Here is a 22,807-nt window from a genome sequence, read left to right on the forward strand (position 1 = left end):
AAATCTACCGAACTGGCAGATCAATATGCGGCAACCCAAGAAGAAGGTCGAAGTTGGGCATTAGAGACTTCCTGAAGTCCGACAACTTCATGGCCGATCTAGCTATCTTGAACACCCCAGTCCTCCAGCATGGCTATGCCTAAGCGCTGAACGAAGTGTAGGCATTAAACCTTCTTGGATTCGACATTGAAAAATTTTCCAATTATAACCCCAAAGCGGTAGAGCAGCTCGATCGCCTCGTGGAAGGGTACTCTCACAGACGCAAGCTCGCCGATCTGGTTATCGACCCTTCTCTGCCCGTGACCACTCCAAAGGAAGAGTAGGAAGGCGAAGGGAAGAGTCGAACTGGAGATGAGTAGAATAGAGACAGTTCGATTAGGTTGTAGGGTAGGGTGTAGAGCTGAATAGGGTCAGTTCATGCTTTGTACATTTCCTCTTTTGTAACTTGAATCCGATTGAATGAAATTTTCCTTTGCAATACTCAATCAATTTTGATATCACATTTTATTCAATCTGAGCTAGCTCTGAGCAAATAAGAATAGATCTGAAAGAGTCTATTCGAACTTCCATTGGAAACGATCAGGATCATATGGGTGAATAAACAAAGTAAATGGGATCCTATAATAACCGAATAGAGGAATAATCATGACCTTCTAACGGAACATTTTTAAATTCGAATTATGCCACATGCGTGGGACTTCGTCTCCATCGAGGTGGGCTAGCTTGCAATACCTTGCTCGGTTTGCCTCCTTTACAACATAGGGGTCTTCCCAATTCGAATCCAGTTTGTTCGTGCCCATGACCCAACTCACTGAGTTTTTCCTCGAAACCAGATCTCCTGACTTGAAATAAAGATGCCTCACCTTGGCATTATAGTGTCGAGCGATCTATCTTTTATACTTGGCCATCCTGATGGCTGCATCCTCCCTCCTGTACTCGAGCAGGTCTAGGTTAAACCTGAACTCATCATTATTGTTTCAAGTTATGAAGTTCTGCACCCTACTCGACAGTAAACTGATCTCCGTCAGAATCACCGCTTCTGCTCCATAAGTTAAAGGCGAATGGAGTTTCTTGAGTGGCAGTTCGGGTGTGGTCCGGTAAACCCATAGTATGCTGGCAGTTCATTTAACCACCCTGTTCGAGCAAATTCAATTCGAGTCTTCAAATCATGCAAAATAGTTCTGTTGACTTTCTCTACCTGTCCGTTGGCCTAAGAGTGTCCTACCAAGGTGAAGTGCTACTGAATTCCGAACTCCTTACACCAATCTCGGAAAGGGTTTTCAGTGAACTGTCGACCATTGTCCAAGACCAGAACTCAGGGTATACCGAATCTGCATACTGTGTCCAGAAGAATTTTCGTACTGACCTCCCGTTGATAGTATTAAGCGGTTCAACTTCTACCCACTTCGTGAAGTAGTCTATAGTTATCACCAAGTGTTCGTATCCTCCCGGAGCTAGCGGGAATGGGCTTAGCAGGTCGATCCCCCATTAGACAAATGACCATGGGTTTTGTAGAGGAATCATCTCTTGAATTGGGGAGTGATGAACTGGCACATGGAATTGACAGACCCTACATTTTTTCGCCAATTCGACCGAATCCCTGAAGATGGTGAGCCAATAATAACCCATCAGCATTCCCTTTTTTGCTAGTACCCTTGGTCCCATGTGATTTCCACAAATGCCTTCTTGTATTTTTCGTAGGATAAACTTCCCTTCTTTGGGTGTCACACACTTCAACCATGAATTTAGGTATGACTTTCTATACAACACTCCGTTTACCAGCACATATCTTTGTAACTTAAGCAAGAGTTTGCGAGCCTCTCCTCTGTTCGAGGAGAGTTCTCTCCTGAATAAGTACTTCACGATGGGGTTCATCACCTGAATCACAGCTGACTCCAGCTGTTCGTACGTTCTCTTCCTTACGATTTCTACCAGAACTTCATTATTCAAAGGCCCGAATAAGGTAGAGGCTAGTTTGGACAGGGCATCAGCACTCTTGTTTCGATTTCTTCGTATCTGTTCAATGTTCAACTTGCCCAAATAGACTTTTTATCTCGCGCACCCTATTAGCGTATTTCTGCATTGGTTCTTTCTTGGCCTCATAGATCCCCAAAACTTGATTTACTACCAACTGTGAGTCGCTGTAGACTCTCAGCGACTCGGCCCCCATCTTTCGAGCAACCTCCATTCCTGTGATCAGTGTTTCATACTCGGATTCGTTATTAGTCGCTCGGAAGTCAAATCTCAGGGCGTATGCCAACTTATCCCCTGTGGGGCTGATGAGAAGCAACCCAGCTCTGCACCTTTCTTTGCTAGACGCTCCATCGACGTATAACGTCTACACCGAGGGGGCCTGTTCGTTTTTTTCTCCAGTTTGTTCGGCTTCTTCGATCGCGCCTTTCTGGAATCCAAGCCAACCCCTTCTGCTATGAAATCGGCTAGTGTCTGGGCTTTCATAGCTGTCCGGGGTTAGAAATCGGGATCGTATTTGGACATTTCCACTTGACCATCCTTCCCGATGCATCGGGTTTTGGTAGAATCCGTTTAAGTGGCTAGTCGGTTACCACCACTATAGGATGAGTCTGGAAGTATGACTTGAGCTTTTGAACTGTGTGGATAAGCGTCAGGACATATTTCTCTACCGATGAGTATCAGACTTCAGCTCCCTACAGAGCCCTGCTGACGTAGTACATTGGCTTTTGGACTCTTTCTTCCTCCCTAATAAGTACTGCACTAATTGCCTCCTCTCTCATGGCAAGTAAACGAACAGAGTCTTGCCCTGTTTGGGAGAGGTTAATATCAGCAATTTGGTGACATGTGCCTTCAGTTCATCAAATGCCTTCTGACACTTCATGGTCCACTCGAAATTTAATCCTTTCTTCAGAGCTTGAAAGAAGGGAGACCCCTGAATTGCCAATTTTGACAAGAACCTATCCAAGACTGTCATCTTCCCGACTAGTCGCTACACCTTCTTGATACTCTTTAGAGGTTCCATATCTATAATGGCTCTTACCTTATCAGGGTTGGCTCTTATCCTATTTTTGAATATCATGTATCCTAGGAATTTGCCCGACCTGATCCCGATGGTATACTTCCTAGGGTTCAGGCTCATTCGCGATTTTCAGAGTATATTGAAGATCTCCCCAAGGTCCGAGATGAACTGCTCCTGGGTCCTGCTTTTGATTAATATGTCGTCTACATAGACCTTCATATTGCGGCGTATTTGGTCTTGGAACAGCCTGTTAACCAGCCTCTGGTACATTGCTCTTGCGTTTTTTAGCCTGAAAGGCATGGTGACGTAGCAGTACGTTCCATATTCAATGATGAACAAAGTCTTTTCCTGATCTTTCTCAGCCATAGCTATCTGGTGATATCTCTTGAAAGCATTCAGGAAGCAAAAGACTTCATACCCCTGTAGTCGAATCTACGAGTAAGTCTATTCAGGACAAAGGGTAACAGTTTTTTGGGCAAACTCTGTTCAGGTCGGTGAAGTCTAAATACATTCTTCAGGCCTTATCATCCCCTTTGACCAATACGGGATTGGCCAGCCAGATCGGATAGTAAATCTCTTTCACGAACTTAGCTTCCAACAGTTTGTTCACCTCTTGTTTAACGATTTCAATTCGTTCCGGAGTAAAATTTCTTTTTTTCTATTTTATCGGTCGGATGTTTGGATCCTCGTGTAGTCTATAAACAGCCAATTTGGATGAAATCCCAAGCATATCTTCCATACTCCATGCAAAGATTTTGGCATACTCTATTAATAAGGATTCCAATGTCTTCCTGTTCAGTTCACTTAAGCATAAACTGACTCTTATCACTCAATCTGGATGTTCTTTGCTAATGGGGATCTCCAACAATTCTTCGTCTGTCCCCAACTTTTCTTTCTTCTTCGCTGGCTCTAAAGGTTCTAAACAAGCTGTTCGGGCCACCAACTTTTCCTTTTTTTTAAGAGTTGCAATGTAGCAGACCCAAGCCACTTCAGGATCTCCTAACACCTCGGCCACTCCCTCTGATGTGAGAAACTTCATGCTCAGGTGCAAGATTGAACAGACAGCTCGGAGTGCGTTCAAAGTAGATCGCCCCAAGATCATATTATACGACGACGGCTCCTTTACCACCACAAAATTTACGGGGACAGTTCGACATCTCGGTGATGTTCCTACCATGACCATGAGAATTATCATTCCCTCAAGCTTGATCGGCGAGCCCGCAAGCCCGATCAAAGGAGTTCAGATTGGAGTGAGCTGCTTATCTTCTAACTGTAGTTCCTTGAATGTCCTATAGTACAGCACATCAATGGCACTTCCATTGTCTATGTATATATTCTTCACCTTATAATTGCAAGTTATCACCTCTATTACAATAGCCTCATGATTATTAGAGGTAAGGGGCATCGCATATTCCGATCCATGTACTATTTTCTCATATATTTTCAACCGCTTACTCGGGTTATCCCTATTGGGAAGAGGACGATTGCTCTGTCGAGCTGCGTGACTGTCCTCTCCAACGGGTCCTCCAGCTATGGTGTCGATTATCCTTGCTCTCCAACGGATCCTCCCACTATGGTGTTGATTGTCCCTGCTAAGTTCTGTACTTCAGGTTCGGGAGTTTGGTCCCTATTGCCTCGAAGCCGGTCTCGCAGGTAGTTCTTGCCCTCCCGTTTATATTCTCTCCTCCTCTGTTCAGCTTGGCTATTACGGATAAACTGCCTCAAGTGTCCCTGCCTTATCAATTCCTCAATATTTTTCTTCAGATTTCGACAATCCTCTGTATCATGCCCCACATCTCTATGATACGCACAATACAAATTTTGGTCCCTTCTATTTTTATTGCTGGATAATTTTCTGAGAGGTCGTGAAAGGCCTTCGGCCTCCATGATGGCGAGGATCTGATCTCTTAGTGTAGTGAGAGGAGTCCACCCCCTATCTCCTTCGAGAGCTCTGTCCCTTGACAACTAGTCGAATATGTTTCTTCGCGACTGGCCGCCTCGTGTATCAATCGGGTCCACATTCTTTTTCCTCCTCTCGTCTCTTTGCTTCTCCTGTTCACTCTTTAGGCGGTTAGCCTCTTCAATATTAGCTCTCTCGTGAGCTTGATCTAGCATTTTCCGAACAGTCTTAGGAGGCTTTTCCACGAACTCTGTATACAACTTCTGTACACGTAATTCGTTAATGAAGGTGGCCATAACTACCTTGTCATCCCGGTCCCGAACCTGAAGGACTCGTTGTTGAACTGTACCATGTACTCCCACAACGACTCTTCAGGTTTTTGATGAACTGCCATCAAATGAGCAGTGTGCTTGGAAAATACCCAGGAGGAGATGAATTGAGTTGCGAACAAACGGGCAATCTGACCAAAAGATCGTATCGATCTAGGGGGCAACCCTTGAAACCACTGGCGCGCCTTTTCTTCCAGGAACATTGGGAAAGTTTTGCACCAAGCTGCATCCAACTATCTGTAGGTGCCTGTGAGTCAAGAAGGCAAACAGGTGATCCTCCGGTTCCGTGGTTGCATCATAAGGTCTCATACTTGGTATCTTGAACTTAGTGGGCAAGGGGTAATTTTCGATGTCAGGTATAAAAGGAGAGAAAGAGTACCGGTCCTCCTCTGAATCTAGCAATAGATCCAGTTCATCCCGTATAGGATACTTTTCACGCTTCGGAGAGTATTCCCTCCGAGGGACCCCCTGAAAAGACCCGAAGTGGTCTGTTCGGAAGTTCTTACGAGAAGATCCAAGGGTTTCCATCTGGTCATGAGAAGGTTCTCTTCGTACTCGTTTCCGTCGGGGGGCAGGGACTCCCTGTCCCAGACTCCGACAACTCTTCTTCACCCTTCTTCCCGGTTTTAGTTTCCTGATCATGGCGGTCTTCAACCTTATCCCTCAGATAGTTCACGATCGCTTCGAAGGTGGGCAAATTCTCCGCCACTATTTCCACCAACTGTTCATTTGGGATCCGAGAGAGCTCCGTCCCCTCCTCACCTTGAGTTGGCCCATGGTGAGGATTTTGTGGACCACTTTGCTCGTTTCCCCTAGACTTCTCGGTGTTCTTCTGAGATTGGATTTTTGGCATGGTTTGCAAAGAAAAACAAGCGGTTCCCACAAACGGCGCCAGTTGATGTGTATTACGATCGGAACATAGCACATATGTGTGTTTCTGAATTGACCTGCAACAAGCCGAGCAGCGGGACTAGCTCCCCGTTGTGACTCCAAAGATCAAGTCAGTTGAGAAGTAAGAGAGAATAGAGAAAGTAATTGTATGGTGTAGTGTTGTGTGTACTTTGTTAGGTTCCCTCCATTCCTTATTTATAGAGCTGCTAGGGATAGCCTTTATGGAGTCCAAAGTTATCCTTCTACCCACAGTAGTTATCCCATTAGAATATGAGTTCTACTGGGTCACTAGAAGCGGAGTCCCTCTTGGACTCTAACCCTGGCCTTATCCCGAAGAGTGGGGAGCTCCGCATCTGTTTGGCCAATGATCGAGTAGGCTCGTATATTGTACCTAGCTGGCCTGGAAGAATTGACACGTGTCAATGGTCAGTTGGCTCCTCTACACCAAGCATTGACAAAATAGAAAACTTTTTTTTTTCAAGGAACAAAATAGAAAACTACTGCCCAAAGGACCAAAACTACAATAATGTTTCCACTCTTCCGTAACGCTCCAGTAAAGAATAACCTGGGTGGCTTGTGGTTTACTCGTTTGCTGTTTGCACGACTTCGCTCCAACTACTCTCCGCGTGAGCAAAGGCCTGCACTTTCTTCACCCTCTTTTCCTATCCCGTTGTGCCAGCCTGCCTGCTCTTTTTTGGAATAAAAATCAACCCTCAGATCAGCACTTCCTCCTTCAATCTCAATCTTCCACCTTCATTTTACTGTACTCCGGTCGAAATCCGTTCTGGGTTTTGGCATTTTCATCCTTTCTGGTATATTCACGGATCTGTTCTTTCCCCATTCACTTCTTCACTCGTGACTTCAATATTCATCAAAATAAAGGTTTTTTTGTGGGGAAAAGTCAACTCCTTTTTAGTTGGCATTCTGATGATTGCAGGCGCAAGTTCTCAATGTGCACTGGTGAATTCAGTTAGATCACCAACTACTATACGAGTTCTTGCTGGTAAGAATTTATTTTGTGGGTTGACCCAAGGAAACATTTTTATTCGGGGAATTTAGACTCTAATATAGGTTAGTGCTGTTGGTACGAAATTTTTTTGTGGGTTGATCCCGGGAACCCTTTTAGTTTGCATATTTTGGCCGTTTAACTTAGATTACTTTGTGGGTTGATACCGGGAGCATTTTGGTTTGGAAATTTTAGCTCTAATATAGGTTAGAGCTGTTGTTGTTGGGAAATTAATTATGTGGAATTTTTTGTTATAATAGAGTTTAAAGCTGTTGCTGGTGGGAAACTATTTTGTGGGTTAATTTAGGCTAGAGCTGTTGCTGTTGGGAACTTATTTTCTGGGTCATTCAAAAGTATTGTTTTAGTTTGGAAATTTACCCTTTTTATCATTCTTTTTGGGAATTTTAGCTGCAATATTGGGAAAGATGATTGGAAGGAAAAATATGGGGCGAGTTTCGCCACTACTTTTAGTACTATTGGCATTGGGATTTGGTTTTGCAACATATAACTTGGTGACAATGGTAATGCACAATAGAGGGCTTAGTTCAGGGAAATTTTGGGTAACAAATGAGGCTTCAGAATGGTATGATCCCGTGATTAATATGCCTGATGAGGTGAAGGGGTTAGGAAGTTCGAATGTGAAGTTTCATGTTGCTTTAACTGCAACTGATGCGCCTTACAGTAAATGGCAATGTCGTATTATGTATTATTGGTATAAGAAGATGAAGGATATGCCTGGATCCGATATGGGAGGTTTTACTCGGGTTTTGCATTCAGGCATGCCTGATAATTTGATGGAGGAGATTCCTACTTTTCTTGTTGATCCTCTTCCGGAAGGGCTTGATCGGGTGAGAAATGTTTTTTTATTTAATGTAGTTCTTCTTTTTCCTATTAAATGTGGAAACTTGATCACCGGATTGTGGGATGCTGAATATGTTGTGTTGTTCATTGCTTGGTTGTTGCATCTTTGGTGACTGCATTATTCTTTTTGTCTTTTAAAAGATAGAATATGCTCGTTGTGAAGTGCTAAAAATAATCTCATCTGAGATTTGAGTTTCATAAGTAATGGTTGTTTTCTACTAAATGAAGAGACGATACTGCATTTATAAGATACTGTAATTTAAGAAGAATGATACTCAATTTAGTTTCTGGATAACCATTGTAAACCAATGATGTCAAAATATTTAACTGCCAATCTATGCATAGATAAGTAAGTCAAGTGCCACGGCTACATTGATTGATTGTTTCATCTGTTGCCCGCTTTTTCTATTTTTTCTTTTTTTATTTATTGTCAAAGATAAGAAACTTTTGGCTTATGAATGCATATATGTATCTCTGCATGTATATGGTCATCAACAGAACCAGAACCCTTTGGTTTGGAGGGAGCAGTGTCTCTGTGCCTCAGACACTGCATTATGGTTCGCACATGATTAAAATTTATATTGTGAATGCATTTGCATTTTTAACAGTCTATGAGTAAAAGAATTTTGAACTCAACATTCAGGACAAAAACTATGATAATTTCTCTGTAGTTATAACTAGTAGATAATTTCCTAAATATCCTTGTCTTTTTTATGTTAAATCAGGGTTACATTGTGTTGAATAGACCATGGGCTTTCGTGCAATGGCTAGAGAAAGCAATTATTGAAGAAGAGTAAGCTGCTATACTAGATCATTCAGAGCCTTGTGTGCTTGTTATATTCTGTTCTGAGTCCTAGCCCATGCTTGTCTGGTGCAGATATATTCTAATGGCAGAACCTGATCACATATTTGCAAATCCTTTGCCAAATTTGGCCCATGGTGGCCATCCTGCTGCATTCCCTTTCTTCTACATCAAACCAGCAGATAATGAGAAAATCATTAGGAAGTATTATCCACAGGAAAAGGGTCCTGTGACTAATGTTGATCCGATTGGAAATTCTCCTGTGATAATTAATAAGGTTTGATCTGTCTTTACACTGTATATTATGAAGATTCAATTTTCTGCTGAAAATGATGTGCTAGCAACTTATGCATATACGTGCTCAGGAACTCCTAGATAGACTACGTATATCTTGGATGTTTCAATGCAACCACTTTCTTGGTTTCGCTACTCTATTCATAAAAGAACCTGACACATCACATGGTTTCAAAAAAGATGGATGCTTGACAACCCATTAAGCTTTTTAAGTCGATCAATTTTGGTGACTAGAAGTGTTAAGAGTATGTGATAACGCATACAAGCAAGCACTGAGCCTTATGTGGGAGTTAAATACAGCTGGAGTAGAGTTAAAAATTTAAGTTTAGTTAAAGTTTTGGAAGATGAATCTACTATGCTAATAACCCTTCTTTCTTTTGCTTGACCAATTTGCTAATCCTTTGGGATTTTGGCTCTACACTGGGTTTTTTTATCATAGTAATTCTGGCAGACATTTTTTGACACCTCATGGTAGACTCCTTTTTGTTTTTCTCATCACACTATGTGACCATTTTTGGTCAACAAACTCAAACTGTGATCTTGTTTTTCTTTTCTTGGGAGACATCAACTGAATTCCATTTTTGTTTTACGAGATTTTAAGACTCTTTATCTCATTTTTTCTTAACTTACTTTAGTATTAATGTGTAGCATGAATTTATTACACCTCATGGCAGATATATCTCTTTCGCCTCACTGCGGTTTTTTTATTCTCTTTTGCCCTGTCATCACACTAAATACATAAGATGGACTCAGACTTCAATCTAGTGTTTATTTTCTTAAATTTTTGTACAGTTCAATTCTCGGTTATATCTTTTCTTTTATGGGATCTGATGACTCTTTTTCTTAATTTTGTATTAAGTATGGTATAAATTTATTGCCCCTCATTAATTGTAGTCAGTGGAGATGTCTTGAATCCTTTTCTTCCCCCATTTTGTTGGCATTAATTGTGGTACTTAATAAAATGATGATCATTTGACTTTTCATAGGTGTAAAAATTTTTGATAAGATAATGTTTAGATAGAGATGTTGTGTTTACATTTTACAGAAATTTTCTTGTCTAGTCAAAAAATTCATTTTTAATTTGATCTGGGTGGATTTCAGTGGAAGTGGGTTGATTAGTGGCTCTCAATTTTTTTTCCTAGTTTTTGGGATGGGAGGTGCTTAGCATGTTGACTTTATCTGTGATGAAAATGTTTGTGCTAGTGACAAAATTGTAAGTTTGTGATAGCATTAACTGCACATATGCTAATTATTACTTGTTATATTGAGAAGATTCAGACAAAGTGAAGCATTTTTTTTTACCACATTTAGTTACGGTATCCTAAGTGTTTTGAGACTAAATTCAGACCGGATTTCTTTATGACATGTTTTGAGATTAAATTCAGACCAGATTTCTTTATGACATGCCCCCATGGTTTATATTGCAATACGAGTGGTGTCTTGCATCCTCTTGGTTTCTACCACTGACTCTGTAGTAAGAAAAAGCTAACATGCCATAGCTTGATATATTGATCTTGTGGAAGCAACGGATGAAATAATGTATCATCATATCTAATTTCATACTATGTTTTTGAGCTGAAAAGCTTATATTGCCTCGTTTGGATAGGCTTTTTCCAAGCCTTAACTAATATCTTGTGACAGTTACTTCTGGAGAAAATTGCTCCTACTTGGATGAATATGTCTTTGCGGATGAAAGATGACCCAGAGACTGATAAAGCTTTTGGCTGGGTTTTAGAAATGTAAGTTGTGCCTAGGGAGTTGTAGAATTTGTTATACGCAATTGCTGAGTGGTTATTAATTATCTGGTTGCTAGTATGGCTTTTAAAATGTTTGCCTTTATTTTCTTTAGGTATGCCTATGCAGTAGCGTCTGCTTTACATGATGTGCGACACATTCTGCGTAAAGACTTTATGTTGCAGGTCCAAAAACCTTTTAGAGATGCTATACTATCTATTTCTCCTTACTTGTCTTAACATGTGACTAAAACACTCACAGCCTCCATGGGATTTGGAAGTTGGCAAGAAGTTCATAATACATTATACATATGGATGTGATTATAACATGAAGGTAAATTGCAGTCTGTTTGTGCAGTACCTCGTTATTCTTGAAGTTGTATCAGCTTGAAAGTCATAGTCTCTAGAGTTCATCGTGCTTCTCTCTCCATTTGTGTTACCCAAAGAATCTAAATTTGTATGATTTACTGACTTGTTGTTTGTCGTAAAACAGGGAGAACTGACATATGGAAAGATTGGGGAATGGAGATTTGACAAGAGGTCTTATCTTCGTGGTCCACCACCTAGAAATCTTCCTTTACCCCCACCTGGGGTTCCTGATAGTGTGGTATGTACAACTTCTGACACCAGTTTATTGTAGGCCAACAATGATTTTAAGTAGCTCCTCTGAAATCAATAGGAATTTAATTATGTGTCCTTTTTGGTCTCTATTCAACATATGCTGTGATGAAGAAAGCGGAAGGGCACCTTTTTATTGCTGCTTTGCTACGTATAAGGTTACTTAAAAAGTTATGAACCCATATGAGTTCCTTAAATTGCTCTCAATGTCATTATCTCTGTAAATGTGCTCCTTCTATTCCTCCATTTCTTCAGATATTCTCTTACTCTTTTCCTCTCTTTCATTCTGAACTCTTCATGCTCCTTGTAAACTGAATGGAGATGTAGCCAAAGATTGAGTCAATTGATCTGCCAAACTTGAGGTTCATGAAACCCATCCGGAAATCAGACTGAATGATTAGACTTCAATATGCAGCTAAAATTTCTTGAATTCCTGTACATGCTGGTTAAGAGAGTAAATATTGATTCCACTATTGAAGCTTATATTATACCTACTTGGATATCAAATTAGGTGAAATTACAAGAAGATGCCTAGGGGCCCCTTCATAGAACTTATAAGTACCTCTCCAACAAAAGCACAGAATAAAAACACAAAGACCAATTTTTTATGCTCTCTCTCTCTCTCTCTCACGTGTGTACATGTTTGTGTACACTTAGGTATCGAGCGGCAAAATAAATTAAAAAATACAAGTATTTTTGCTGCAAAGTTAGATGCTCTCCATAGCCATTCAAGAGTTCATGCACTGATGAGCAAATTGATTAATTTGCACCTCATCATTTTTTTGTATTTCTACAGGTAAGACTTGTGAAAATGGTGAATGAAGCAACTGACAATATTCCAGGATGGGATGTGGAGTAGATATTTGACAGACTGTTGTAGAAGGCTTAAACAGTCTCTTGTATACAGTCAAGATCCACACGAAGTAGAGTGCCACACTGTCGGCTGTCCTCAAGACTCCTACTGAGGACAAACAAGTAGAGGTGAACAGGAAAGAATACACTATAAGGAGAAAAATGTAACGATGTCTCATTTAAGATCCTTTTATAATTCTTCTTCAACTTTTTTGGACTGGATTTTAATTCCAAGGCCAGGAAACCACATTTTCTAGTAAAAATGTTGTGATTTGTCCTTTACTAATTTGAAAGCCCCGGATCCTCCATGCTACCACAGGAACTAGGAGTAGATTTGATTCTTCTGAAGAAGGAATTATGCTGGGCCAGTGTGTTTGAGATTTTCTTGAACATGGCATGTAAGATAAAGCTTGAAACTTATAATTGGACAGATGAAAGAATTGCAGGAACTGAGGACTAGATTTGGGTTCGCCAAATGAAGGGAGTTGTCTAGGCCATTATGTACGAGGTTTTCTTGGATGCCTCTTATTATAGTATGTGCTTTCCCGCGGGCCGGGGGGGGGGGGGGGGCATGCAAGAAGGAAGTTTGAGCTTGATGGAAATGGCTAAAATTTCGTCTGCTTTATATGATTATCAATCAAATAAAAAGTTATTTTATGTCTCAATCCTTACATCTCTTACTACTGGCGGAGTAACAGTCAGTTTTGTTATGTTGGGTGATATCATTATTGCCGAATCCAACGCCTATATTGCATTTGCAGGTAAAAGAGTAATTGAACAAACATTGAATACAACAGTACCTGTTATGTTGGGTGATATCATTATTGCCGAATCCAACGCCTATATTGCATTTGCAGGTAAAAGAGTAATTGAACAAACATTGAATACAACAGTACCTGAAGGTTCACAAGCCGCTGAATATTTATTCCAGAAGGGTTTATTCGATCTAATCGTATCGCGTAATCTTTTAAAAAGCGTTCTTAGTGAGTTATTTCAATTCCATGCTTTTGGCATACATAAAATAAAGCGTGAAAGTTGTAATTGGACAGATGAATGTTAGAAAATTGCAGCTAACCTCAGAAAATTTTAGAATGAGGCATAATAAAACATAGCACGCATAAATATAAATTTGATTATTGGAAAGAGAGTAAAGTTTATACAATTGGAAACACTGAAAACAAAAAAAAAAAAAGTAAAGGGTAAAAAATGCCTTAATGGTAGATAACTTTTTACTCTCCTCAAACTAATAGTATTACTATTAATTTGATTAAAGCAAGTCAAATCCCATTTAACTGAATGACAGAACAAAAGGTCCATCAAGCATAAAAGCTTCTCTTGTACTCGAGGAAGGTGAAACTGAGGCTTAATAGTAGTGATCATTTCATTGATGATGGTTTTTTTTTTTCTTTTTTTTTTGGGGATTTTGCAGTATAATATTTGCTCTAAGCTATAAAGATGCAGTTGTAACAAACCCAAATTTGATTTGGTCATGATGACTTTTGTATATAATTCAGTGGCCCAAATTGTAATAGCCAGAAATTATTAATCAGAGCAACTCTAATTACTTTTTTTGACATATTGTGAATACTTTTAGCACATACACAGAACTTGGTATATAAATATTGCTGTATTTACATTATAACCAGCCAATAATTCTATGCTTGATTAATGGTGGTTTTGACTTGAAGGCTTGGATTTTCTTGTTGTAAGAGATGGCCTCATTTTCACAATTTGGTCCTCGTGAACGCCCATTCTTTTGGCAGAAAATCCAGCCTCAAAGAAGCTCTTTACTGCATCTTTCATGTATTGTTTCCCTTCCTTAACAGTCATTTCTTTCCCAATCTGTTGTGGGTAAGTTGCCAAAATGTCTTCTCCTTTGAGGACTGCGGCAAGTTGCACTAGCTCTTGCTGAAATTCAGTAAGCTTGGCATCTTCTTTCGCCTCCCCTTGCCTTATCCTTACCGGAGTTGGAAGTTGTTCTGCACAAAAGCCTCCACGATTTAGTGGGTTTTTTTCTTTTTTGAGAAATATTACTGGAGCACTTTCTTGATAAAAGGTGCATGGGATTGGGCAAGTATGGTTGGTTTTGATATGTGGGATATGGGTTCGATTACTGTTTAGTGTATGCTTTACAGATACAGTTGTTTTTATATATTAAGTTAGTATTCACGAATAAAGTCCATGAGTAGCAACAAAATTATATAAATATACACCATAGTAAAAAGTACAACAACCCAATCCAACAAATCTATGAAAATCCCAATCGTTGGCCCTTCATCAGTGATCTGATAATCGAATCGGACCAACTGGTTTGATCGGTTGAACTGCGAACCAATCATGACTCCAGTCCGATTCTATATTTAACTCAAGAAGTCAAATAAATCGGCCAAACCTAATCAAAATTGGTAAAAAAAGGCCTTTGAACTGATCTTCATTAAATATTTCTTTTATATTTTTATATATTAATTTAATCTAAGTAATTTAATATTAAAATAATTATAAAATAATTGAACCGAAGTTAAATTAGTCGAACCAACTGAATCGTAAACTGAAAGCTCATTCGATTCAGTTGCCGGTCTAAACTTCAAAACATTGCCCTTAATTAATGGTGCAGTAGGACTCCATACGACCCAGAAAGGTGTATGTATATACCATTTTGTTTGGAACATATTTTATGAATTCATTTATCTGAATGGAATCAAGTATACATCAAAAAGATAAAATAACTCAAAGGAATCAAGCAATTATTCGCTGAAAGTTTAAAAATTGAGGCAACTAACCGGGGCAATCAGTTCTAGGTTCTTTCCTGGTTTGGAGAATGGATTCAAAGGTGCCAGCCCACTCATCCCTCTTAGTTAGAAAAGATGGCAGGTTGAATGTCTTCTTGACTGTTGCTGAAATGGAAGAGTGCTCATATTCTGATGTCTTATATGGTGAACCTTTGGGACTATGGACGACTGCATCATCACAAATATCCCAATCAACATCTCCTGTGTAAACAAAATCATTTGTCTACTCCTAGTGGATTACCCACCTTTAGTAGTTTTTTTTTTTCTTTTGAAATTCGTATATCAAATTTTATACTTTCTGATTTAGTTGTGAGTTTCCTTTTTTTTAATTTTTTGTTTTTAGTCGTGAGTTTTTTTGGCTACAATGCATATTTGGTCATATGCATTGGATAATCCTTTATTTATTCTAGATTTGGTAAAATGCATCAAGATAAGCATTTTCTTATCACAATGAATGAAAACAATTTGAATAAGATGATGAATAATTGACAAGTACCATCAGAGTATTTGTACACATGATGTATACATGCAATGGCAAGAAAAAAACTCTTACCACTTTCTTTTTGATGAAAAATTAATATTTTATACTTCAGATCCTTTCTGTGATAATTGATTTTAAAAAAATGTCAAACTGTCGTGCTATGAAGGTTTTATTGTTCACCACAATATTAAAATCCTCATTAATGAGGGCATATTGACATTGTTCTGCAATAACGTTTAGGTGTCTAATAAGTACTAAGAACTTTGTTTTTTTAAAAAAAAAAAAATCCGAACTCATTAATTTGCTGCAAAAATTCAAATGCTATATTCAACATTGACAACTAGAGTATTTCCATCTATCTTGAAAAATCTGTCTAATAACAAAGTCAGTGAGATGTCCCAAACCAAGCTTAATTTTTATATAATCCATAAATAATTTTCTCTCCGTTAATCTATTCACTAAATTGAAGTATAATACAAATTTTTATTTTATTTTTGTGAGTTAAACATAAAGAAAATCTTTAAAAATATAAATCAACATATCTTTTTCTTTCCCCCAATGATTTTTTTTCATTTTTCACTTTTAAAATGATAACTTTGCGTTCCTTACAAAATCAAGTCAGTAAAATTTGATCCAAACCTAAGTTTTCAACCACTTCAACCACTTGCCCAATCCCATTAGATATAAAAGTTTAGATCTCATTTGTAGTTAAATAAATGACCCGATCTATGCTCATTTTTTCCTTAAAAAAAGTAGAATTTTACCTTGAACCATATTCATTTTTTCCTAAAAAAAAGTAAGATATGGCTCAATTCATATTATTTTTTGCCACTAAAATGTGGGATATGAGTTTTCTGTACATAAAAACTAATGGCATATGGATAACATGATACTTTCAAACTAAAAAGTGATCGACCCCTTATTTTTTTCAAAAATTTTTTACATTTTCCATGAATAGATTTTTTAATCACTTTTTCACTTCACATCAAAGAGTTACCGTATATTTTTCTACAAAAATTCAAGCAAATGGTAATCCAAATGGACTCTTAATTTGGGACCAAATTTTGCTAATTTGAATTTGTAAGGAACATAAAGTTAATATTTTAAATGTGAAGAACGAAAAAATTCATTTAGCAAAAATGTAAATAACATTTTGAATGATTTTTTCACAAAATATCCTCACCGTTTGCCCTCACATTCGAGCAAATGAATTTTAATCACAATTGAAGAAGATGTGGGTTGGGTGATTTTGAGGGAAGAAGTGTAAGTGAGAGATATCGAATTAGGGTCCTCTCATTTAGACTAGGAAAAAGAAAATTGATCAGAATCTTTAAAGTCATAAAATACTACTCAAAGCAAAAAAATGGAGGAGATGATGAAATTGAAAGTGAACATACCAGTGCCCTTTTCAATCCATGGTGACGCCATAATTGTGGGGACCCTAACGCCCAATCTATCAAACTTGAAAAAGAAAGGATCGGGCCCCACAATCCCATCAGGACTAGGGACCCCACTGACAGGGGTAGCCACATGATCAAAAAACCCACCATGCTCATCATACGTAATAATCAACAGAGTTCGGTTCCACTGCGGGCTGGCTCTCAGCGTCTCGTACACCTCCTTAACGAACATCTGTCCCTGATAAACATCATGTGATGGATGATCATCATTGGCCGGCTCCAACTTAGAGTCCATGTACCGCTGCTCCACCACAACATAGTTCGGCAGCTTTCCATTTTTGGCGTCATTTTTGAAGGATAAATCATAAGGGTGGAAATTACCTAAGTATTTGATTTTTCTCAGGTTACGATAAAATAAGGTGGCCGGAATATTTTGGAAGTAGATTCCGAAGGACAATCCGGCGTCGCTTAGGTTGTCGAAGATTGTCCGCTGTGGATAACCTTTGGCTAGTAGGGCGGCTATGTTTGACGTGGCACCATGAGAAGTTGCCGAGTGGACATATAACCGGTTTGGCTGGGTTGATGCCGGCACCGACGCAAACCACCGGTCGAAAACGGCAAATTCGGAGACTAAACTTTTATAAACTCCGACCTTATAGAGGAACCAAAAAAAAGAAAAGATAAATAATAATTAAGAAATAAAAAATCATAAGTTAAAAATATGTAATAATTACATTAATAAAATAGGTTAATCAATTATGTGTTCTTAGAGTACGTGAAAAATGTAAGTATTATGTTAGGTGATAAATTATTTTTTGCGAGAAAGTAGGCAATTTTTGGGATGGGTTTGGAATGTTCAAAGTGATCCACCATTTTTTTTTCAGTGCAATTATGGTGTGCTCTAAAGTCACAAAATAAGAAAACCAAAAAACTTCGTAAATTTCTGCTTTTACCTTGCACCATAAAATTGCATGCACCCTTAAGGCACATAATAGAAAAACCTAGTAAACACGATTGAATTGCATAGTAACTGATATTTGTCCTTTAAATACAGCTCAAAATTTTTTTTCTTTTACTTTTTCACTTTTGCTCACGTCATTCCCTCCCCTAATTGTTATAGACAGAATTTGAATTCTGAACCTTGCAGCAAAGAAGTCTCTAACAGCTTTCCCTCTCCCCTAGACAATAATTGGTAATATATTGTCTCCTAAATATAATTTAGCTATAACAGCATTTACTACACAACTCAGTTGGCCACTTGGGCTCAAGTCAAGGGGTCGAATTTTCTGGAGAATGACAGAAGGTTATTTAGCTCCATTCGAATCTTCCAATAGATTAACTTCTTTTCCAATAGGTCCATTCCCCTCCCCTTTTCATAGCATAGAATCAATTGTAATACTACACAATGGTTGTAACTTCTTTTGAACCAACCAAAACAAAAGAAAAAACATTTACTACACAACCGTGAAGTCCAGACTTTTGACTCGTGATCCTTTTCTCCTTATAAGGCTCAGGATCTACATGAACCTCATAAAGCTAAAGCTACTCCGTACATGAGTAGTGGACCCATATTGCACTGGTAAACTGAAATTATCAGAATGTGACTCAATAATTTGTAGATGACATAATCTTTCTATTGCTTTTTAAAATTTTTCCCAGGTAAGCAGCCTGGCAAGTTCATTCCATACTTCTTGTTTCAGGTATGGATTAAATCCCAAATTCCCATTCTAAGCCACGACTTTTGGCATAAAATCAATCTCATCTTGCAACAAGTTCAATTGAACTTGTCGGGCTGTGAATCCCTTTTTTTTCCTCATTTCATGTAAGGTTTACTAGGAATTTTCATTTTCTCAAGAAATGGATTTCTTATTCACATTTTTCCTGAACTTTGAGAATTTTCTGTAAAATATTTTAATCTGCACGAGCTCTTTTTATTAGCCAAATTAGACAGTACATAAATATACAGCTAGCAAAGAATTTTTATACATTAATTTAAACATCAAAATGGAAAGTTTGGGTTATGTTAAGAAATCTTCAATCAATAAGTGTTGAATTAAAAGAAATAGATAACTAAATTAAAAAACTTTGATGACCTCATGCTCTTAGGCTGTTTACTTAACGTTTGTTATGTCTAACGCGTAAAATGTGGAGTGTTAGAATGAAACCAGAAAGCTGACGCATTCACTCTGTTTTGGATAGGGTACATTGTGCCTATGTCACATGAATATATTCCTATACCTTAGCATTTTTACCACAGAAGGAAGGGGGGGGGGGGGGGGGGGATCTTCACCATGAACAATAAGGAACATATTTTCAAGATTACAAACACGGTAACATTGAGAGTTAATAAACGGCTATAAAATATTGATAGTGTTCTAATATAAATCAATCCCATAATCTCATTTAACATCATCTGTAAAATTTTAGATGTAGCCATCGAAGTGAACAGCCTCCCAATTTCTTTAAAATCGTTTGTAATGTTGTGGTTTCATAAAGTGTCTGTCATGCAACTATTGTCTTATAGATGAATTCTCTTGTATATAAAGACTAATCTTATGTACTTTTTGGTAGCATATGTCACATTGAACTGCTAAGGAGAAGTCAGTATTTTGTGTTTAGAGTACCTTTATATGGTGTCTGAAACATGCTATAAAGATTTTCTCATGAATGGAACTCTATAAGAACAATATATAAATCAAAGAAATAATCGAAGGTATTTTCTATTTGGTAGTCTAATGAGTTGCCATAAATACACCACAAAATAGGGTCGACCCATTACTAACCTTTGATTCATCGAAGGAAATTTGCTTTTTTGTTGAAAGAGTAATTACGGTTCAAATTCTTAGGTTTACTCCTAGACGACCAAATAGTAGAATCCTTAATCTATCAAGTTCATGTACACGAAGCAACTTCAAACTTTTGATATGCCTAATCGATGAATACAAATTTTTGTATTGTGAATTATTAAAATAAATATGTGATTTGATTGTCAATTCATACTATTATACCCCTATAGAGTATAATCTATAGTAAGAGATATTATGATGAGAGAGAGTGAGAGATAGTATAATGAAAGAGGGAACTATAAAATGATGATGTGGCATATGGATTACACTGTATTAAATGTAATCAATTGCGGATATCCTAAGTTGTACAAGTATACTCCACCTACGCTTTATTGCAAAACTTAGAATAAAATTCTTTGAATCACATAAACAAATATGGGTCTTTTCACCGTCAAGTTCAGGATTCGAATCGTGTATGTGATTGAGGATAGATTGGAGAAAGGGTGTGGAGAGAGATGAGATGTTAATACATTATATATATGGTTCTTACAAGTGGAAAGACATAAGCATTGATCGAAGTTGATACCATGTAGGCATTATTCTATACCAGGAACTTAAATTACACAAAAATTTGGGTTAACCTAGTTGCAATATAATGTTATCCAATGGCTCACACTTGAGTAAATCCGACTTTCAAAAATCTAATGATCCAAATTATGCCACATCATCTCACCAAGTGATGTGACACAATCTGGACCATTAAATTTATGAAAATCAGGTCTATCCAAGTTTTGGCCCTTAATAAAAGAATTAATTTTTATGAGGTACTAATCTTCAAATCATTAAAAGCAAAAAATCTTTTTTGTAAAGAACTAGTCTATCAAATTTCTTTTAATGAAATTGATAGTCTATTTAATTGATAGATTTATATTTGTGTCTTTATCGAAGATATTATTCTTGGTAGGACCATACAACAGACTACATGTCTTCAGCAGTTTTGAGTTGTAATTGTCTTCACACTAGAGGTCGACCCATTTTATTAAATCTACCCTCTATAAATATCTCAGAGAATCATCACAACCGAAGACACAAAAATAAATAAAAAACAGGTGTTTGTGACTTTATTTTAGGAATTTATTTTTCCATACGTCAGTATCCTATCTAGCACTCACAATTACATATTTAGCTATCAAAAAAAAAGTGGATTCAATAATTCACAATTCATAATAATTGAGTAGATATGAGCAAACTTGTGTAGGTTGCTATTTTTTAGAGTTTTTGTAGAAAAAAATACGGTAACATTTTGATACATATGAAGTAAAAAGGTAATCAAGAAATGTGTTTGCCAAAAAAAGTGTTTAAAAAAATATGTTTACTGAAAACATAAAAAAAAATTTTAGTGGAAAATAGCTCTGGAGGACAATAACGTAGACATCGAAAGCATTTTTTTTCTTTGAAAGAAAAAGAAAAAGACTGAAAAGCCAACATACCATGTCTGGTACGAAGCCATTCATGACACTCTGAGTCATGTTGGGATCCATAGAACGAGCTTGCTGGGCGAAGCCATCCATGGGCGGAGGATTGGCGGAGGTGTCGTTGGAGCCGAAAATCTGTTCACGGATGGCCTGGAAAGAGTGGCCGGGGTCAGGGTCTACAAAGTGGGATTGATTACCGAAGGAAATGCGAGGAGAGTTTGGATCAGTTGTCGAGATTGGATTCGATTCTGAGCCATCCACTCCATTGATTTCTCGATTCAGCTTCTTCATCCACCCTAACATATGGTCGAATGATCTGTTCTCCATTACTAGCACCACCACCGTCTTTATTGGACTGGTGGCCGTGGCCACACAATATAGGTGGTGGTAGTTTGATAACATGACAATCATAATCAGAATCCTAGCCATATTGGCCTTGGCTGTTGTCGCGGTGGCGTTCATTGATGATATTTTCACTTTTCGGATAATAACATTGGAAACAAATAAGAGTAACTATAAATTGTGGGCTTTTGTTTTCTACTGTTTTTGGAGTGAATTTGTGTGTGTGTGTGTGTTTGTGGGGTTGGGGGTGGGGGAGGGGGTGGGGAGGAGGGAGAGTGAGGTAGCAGAATTCCGTGGAGATGAGCGAGTCTTTATATGCAACTTTGTGTGTTGGGAGCTAGGCTAGCTTGCAAAGCCGCAGGTTTCGGTACTTCCACGTTTTGTTGAGTTGTTTGTCACCTTAGTACACTTGACAAAATCTTAGCAAATGGCACAAAAAATAAGGAGATTTATAATTCTATTGAATATCATATTTTAAGTCAAATTTAAGGGATTTAATGTTAAACGGTGAAATAGGTGTTTTTGACGAATTATTTAAGGATTAATTTTTTTCTATATTATTAGTGCGTACACTAACGGATCTAAACGTATGGCATCTCATCTTAACTTGAATTGGAACACTAAATTTTGTACATGTGACATACATTTAGATCCATTAGTATATATACTGATAGTGCGTAAAAAAATGGAGAAAATAATTTCTTAAAGAAATCAAGAGAATTTTCCGAATATATCTATGATTATTATCTATAAAACAAACAACGTGGCGAAACAGGATGATCCGGCAATTCTGTTCAAATAGATCTTGGTCAGAGTTGGTTAATCGTACAAGCTGAGCCGAAAGAATGACACATGAATAAATTAAATGGAAACAATAAGTAGAAAAGTTAAAGAGTACAAAATAAATTATGAGTTTTATGTTTTAATGACAGATTAAAATACATTCCTCTGGAAAAGAGCACATGAGCCTCCATGCATGTGATGTGCGTTTGGACCAAAATTATTTCGAGTTCATACCTTGTACATGGATACATTAAAAAGGATTTGTAATTGGTGAAATAAGGTTATAACTGGTTGCAGAAATATTTCAAAGAACGTCTTTATAGCTCATAAAGGTATTTAACCTACGATTAAAACCCAATCAATTCAATATAGGCATAATTTTCAAATTTTAATCAATCCCCATGACTTCAAGATTCTTGAGCGGAAACTGTTATCAATGAATTTTATCTTTCTAAGAGTCTGTTTGGGAGTAC

General features: G+C 37.8%; 2 protein-coding genes across 2 annotated transcripts; one reads left to right on the forward strand and one right to left on the reverse strand.

The window, feature by feature from the left end:
• The first annotated feature begins 6,691 nt into the window (after positions 1-6,691).
• Positions 6,692-12,728, forward strand: LOC113776243 (hydroxyproline O-arabinosyltransferase 3-like). Its single transcript, XM_027321363.1, has 8 exons — positions 6,692-7,966; positions 8,705-8,772; positions 8,857-9,058; positions 10,717-10,814; positions 10,925-10,994; positions 11,071-11,142; positions 11,302-11,415; positions 12,223-12,728. The coding sequence occupies exons 1-8, from the start codon at positions 7,544-7,546 to the stop codon at positions 12,283-12,285; spliced, it is 1,110 nt and encodes a 369-aa protein (XP_027177164.1). The 5' UTR covers positions 6,692-7,543; the 3' UTR covers positions 12,286-12,728.
• Positions 12,729-13,734: 1,006 nt separating this feature from the next.
• Positions 13,735-21,801, reverse strand: LOC113776838 (non-specific phospholipase C2). Its single transcript, XM_027321897.1, has 4 exons — positions 21,225-21,801; positions 16,946-17,600; positions 15,059-15,235; positions 13,735-14,257 (listed from the first exon to the last, which is right to left on the reverse strand). The coding sequence occupies exons 1-4, from the start codon at positions 21,669-21,671 to the stop codon at positions 13,944-13,946; spliced, it is 1,593 nt and encodes a 530-aa protein (XP_027177698.1). The 5' UTR covers positions 21,672-21,801; the 3' UTR covers positions 13,735-13,943.
• Between the last annotated feature and the right edge of the window lie 1,006 nt (positions 21,802-22,807).

Source organism: Coffea eugenioides, chromosome 1 (assembly GCF_003713205.1).
Source record: "Coffea eugenioides isolate CCC68of chromosome 1, Ceug_1.0, whole genome shotgun sequence".
Taxonomy (NCBI): Eukaryota; Viridiplantae; Streptophyta; class Magnoliopsida; order Gentianales; family Rubiaceae; genus Coffea; species Coffea eugenioides.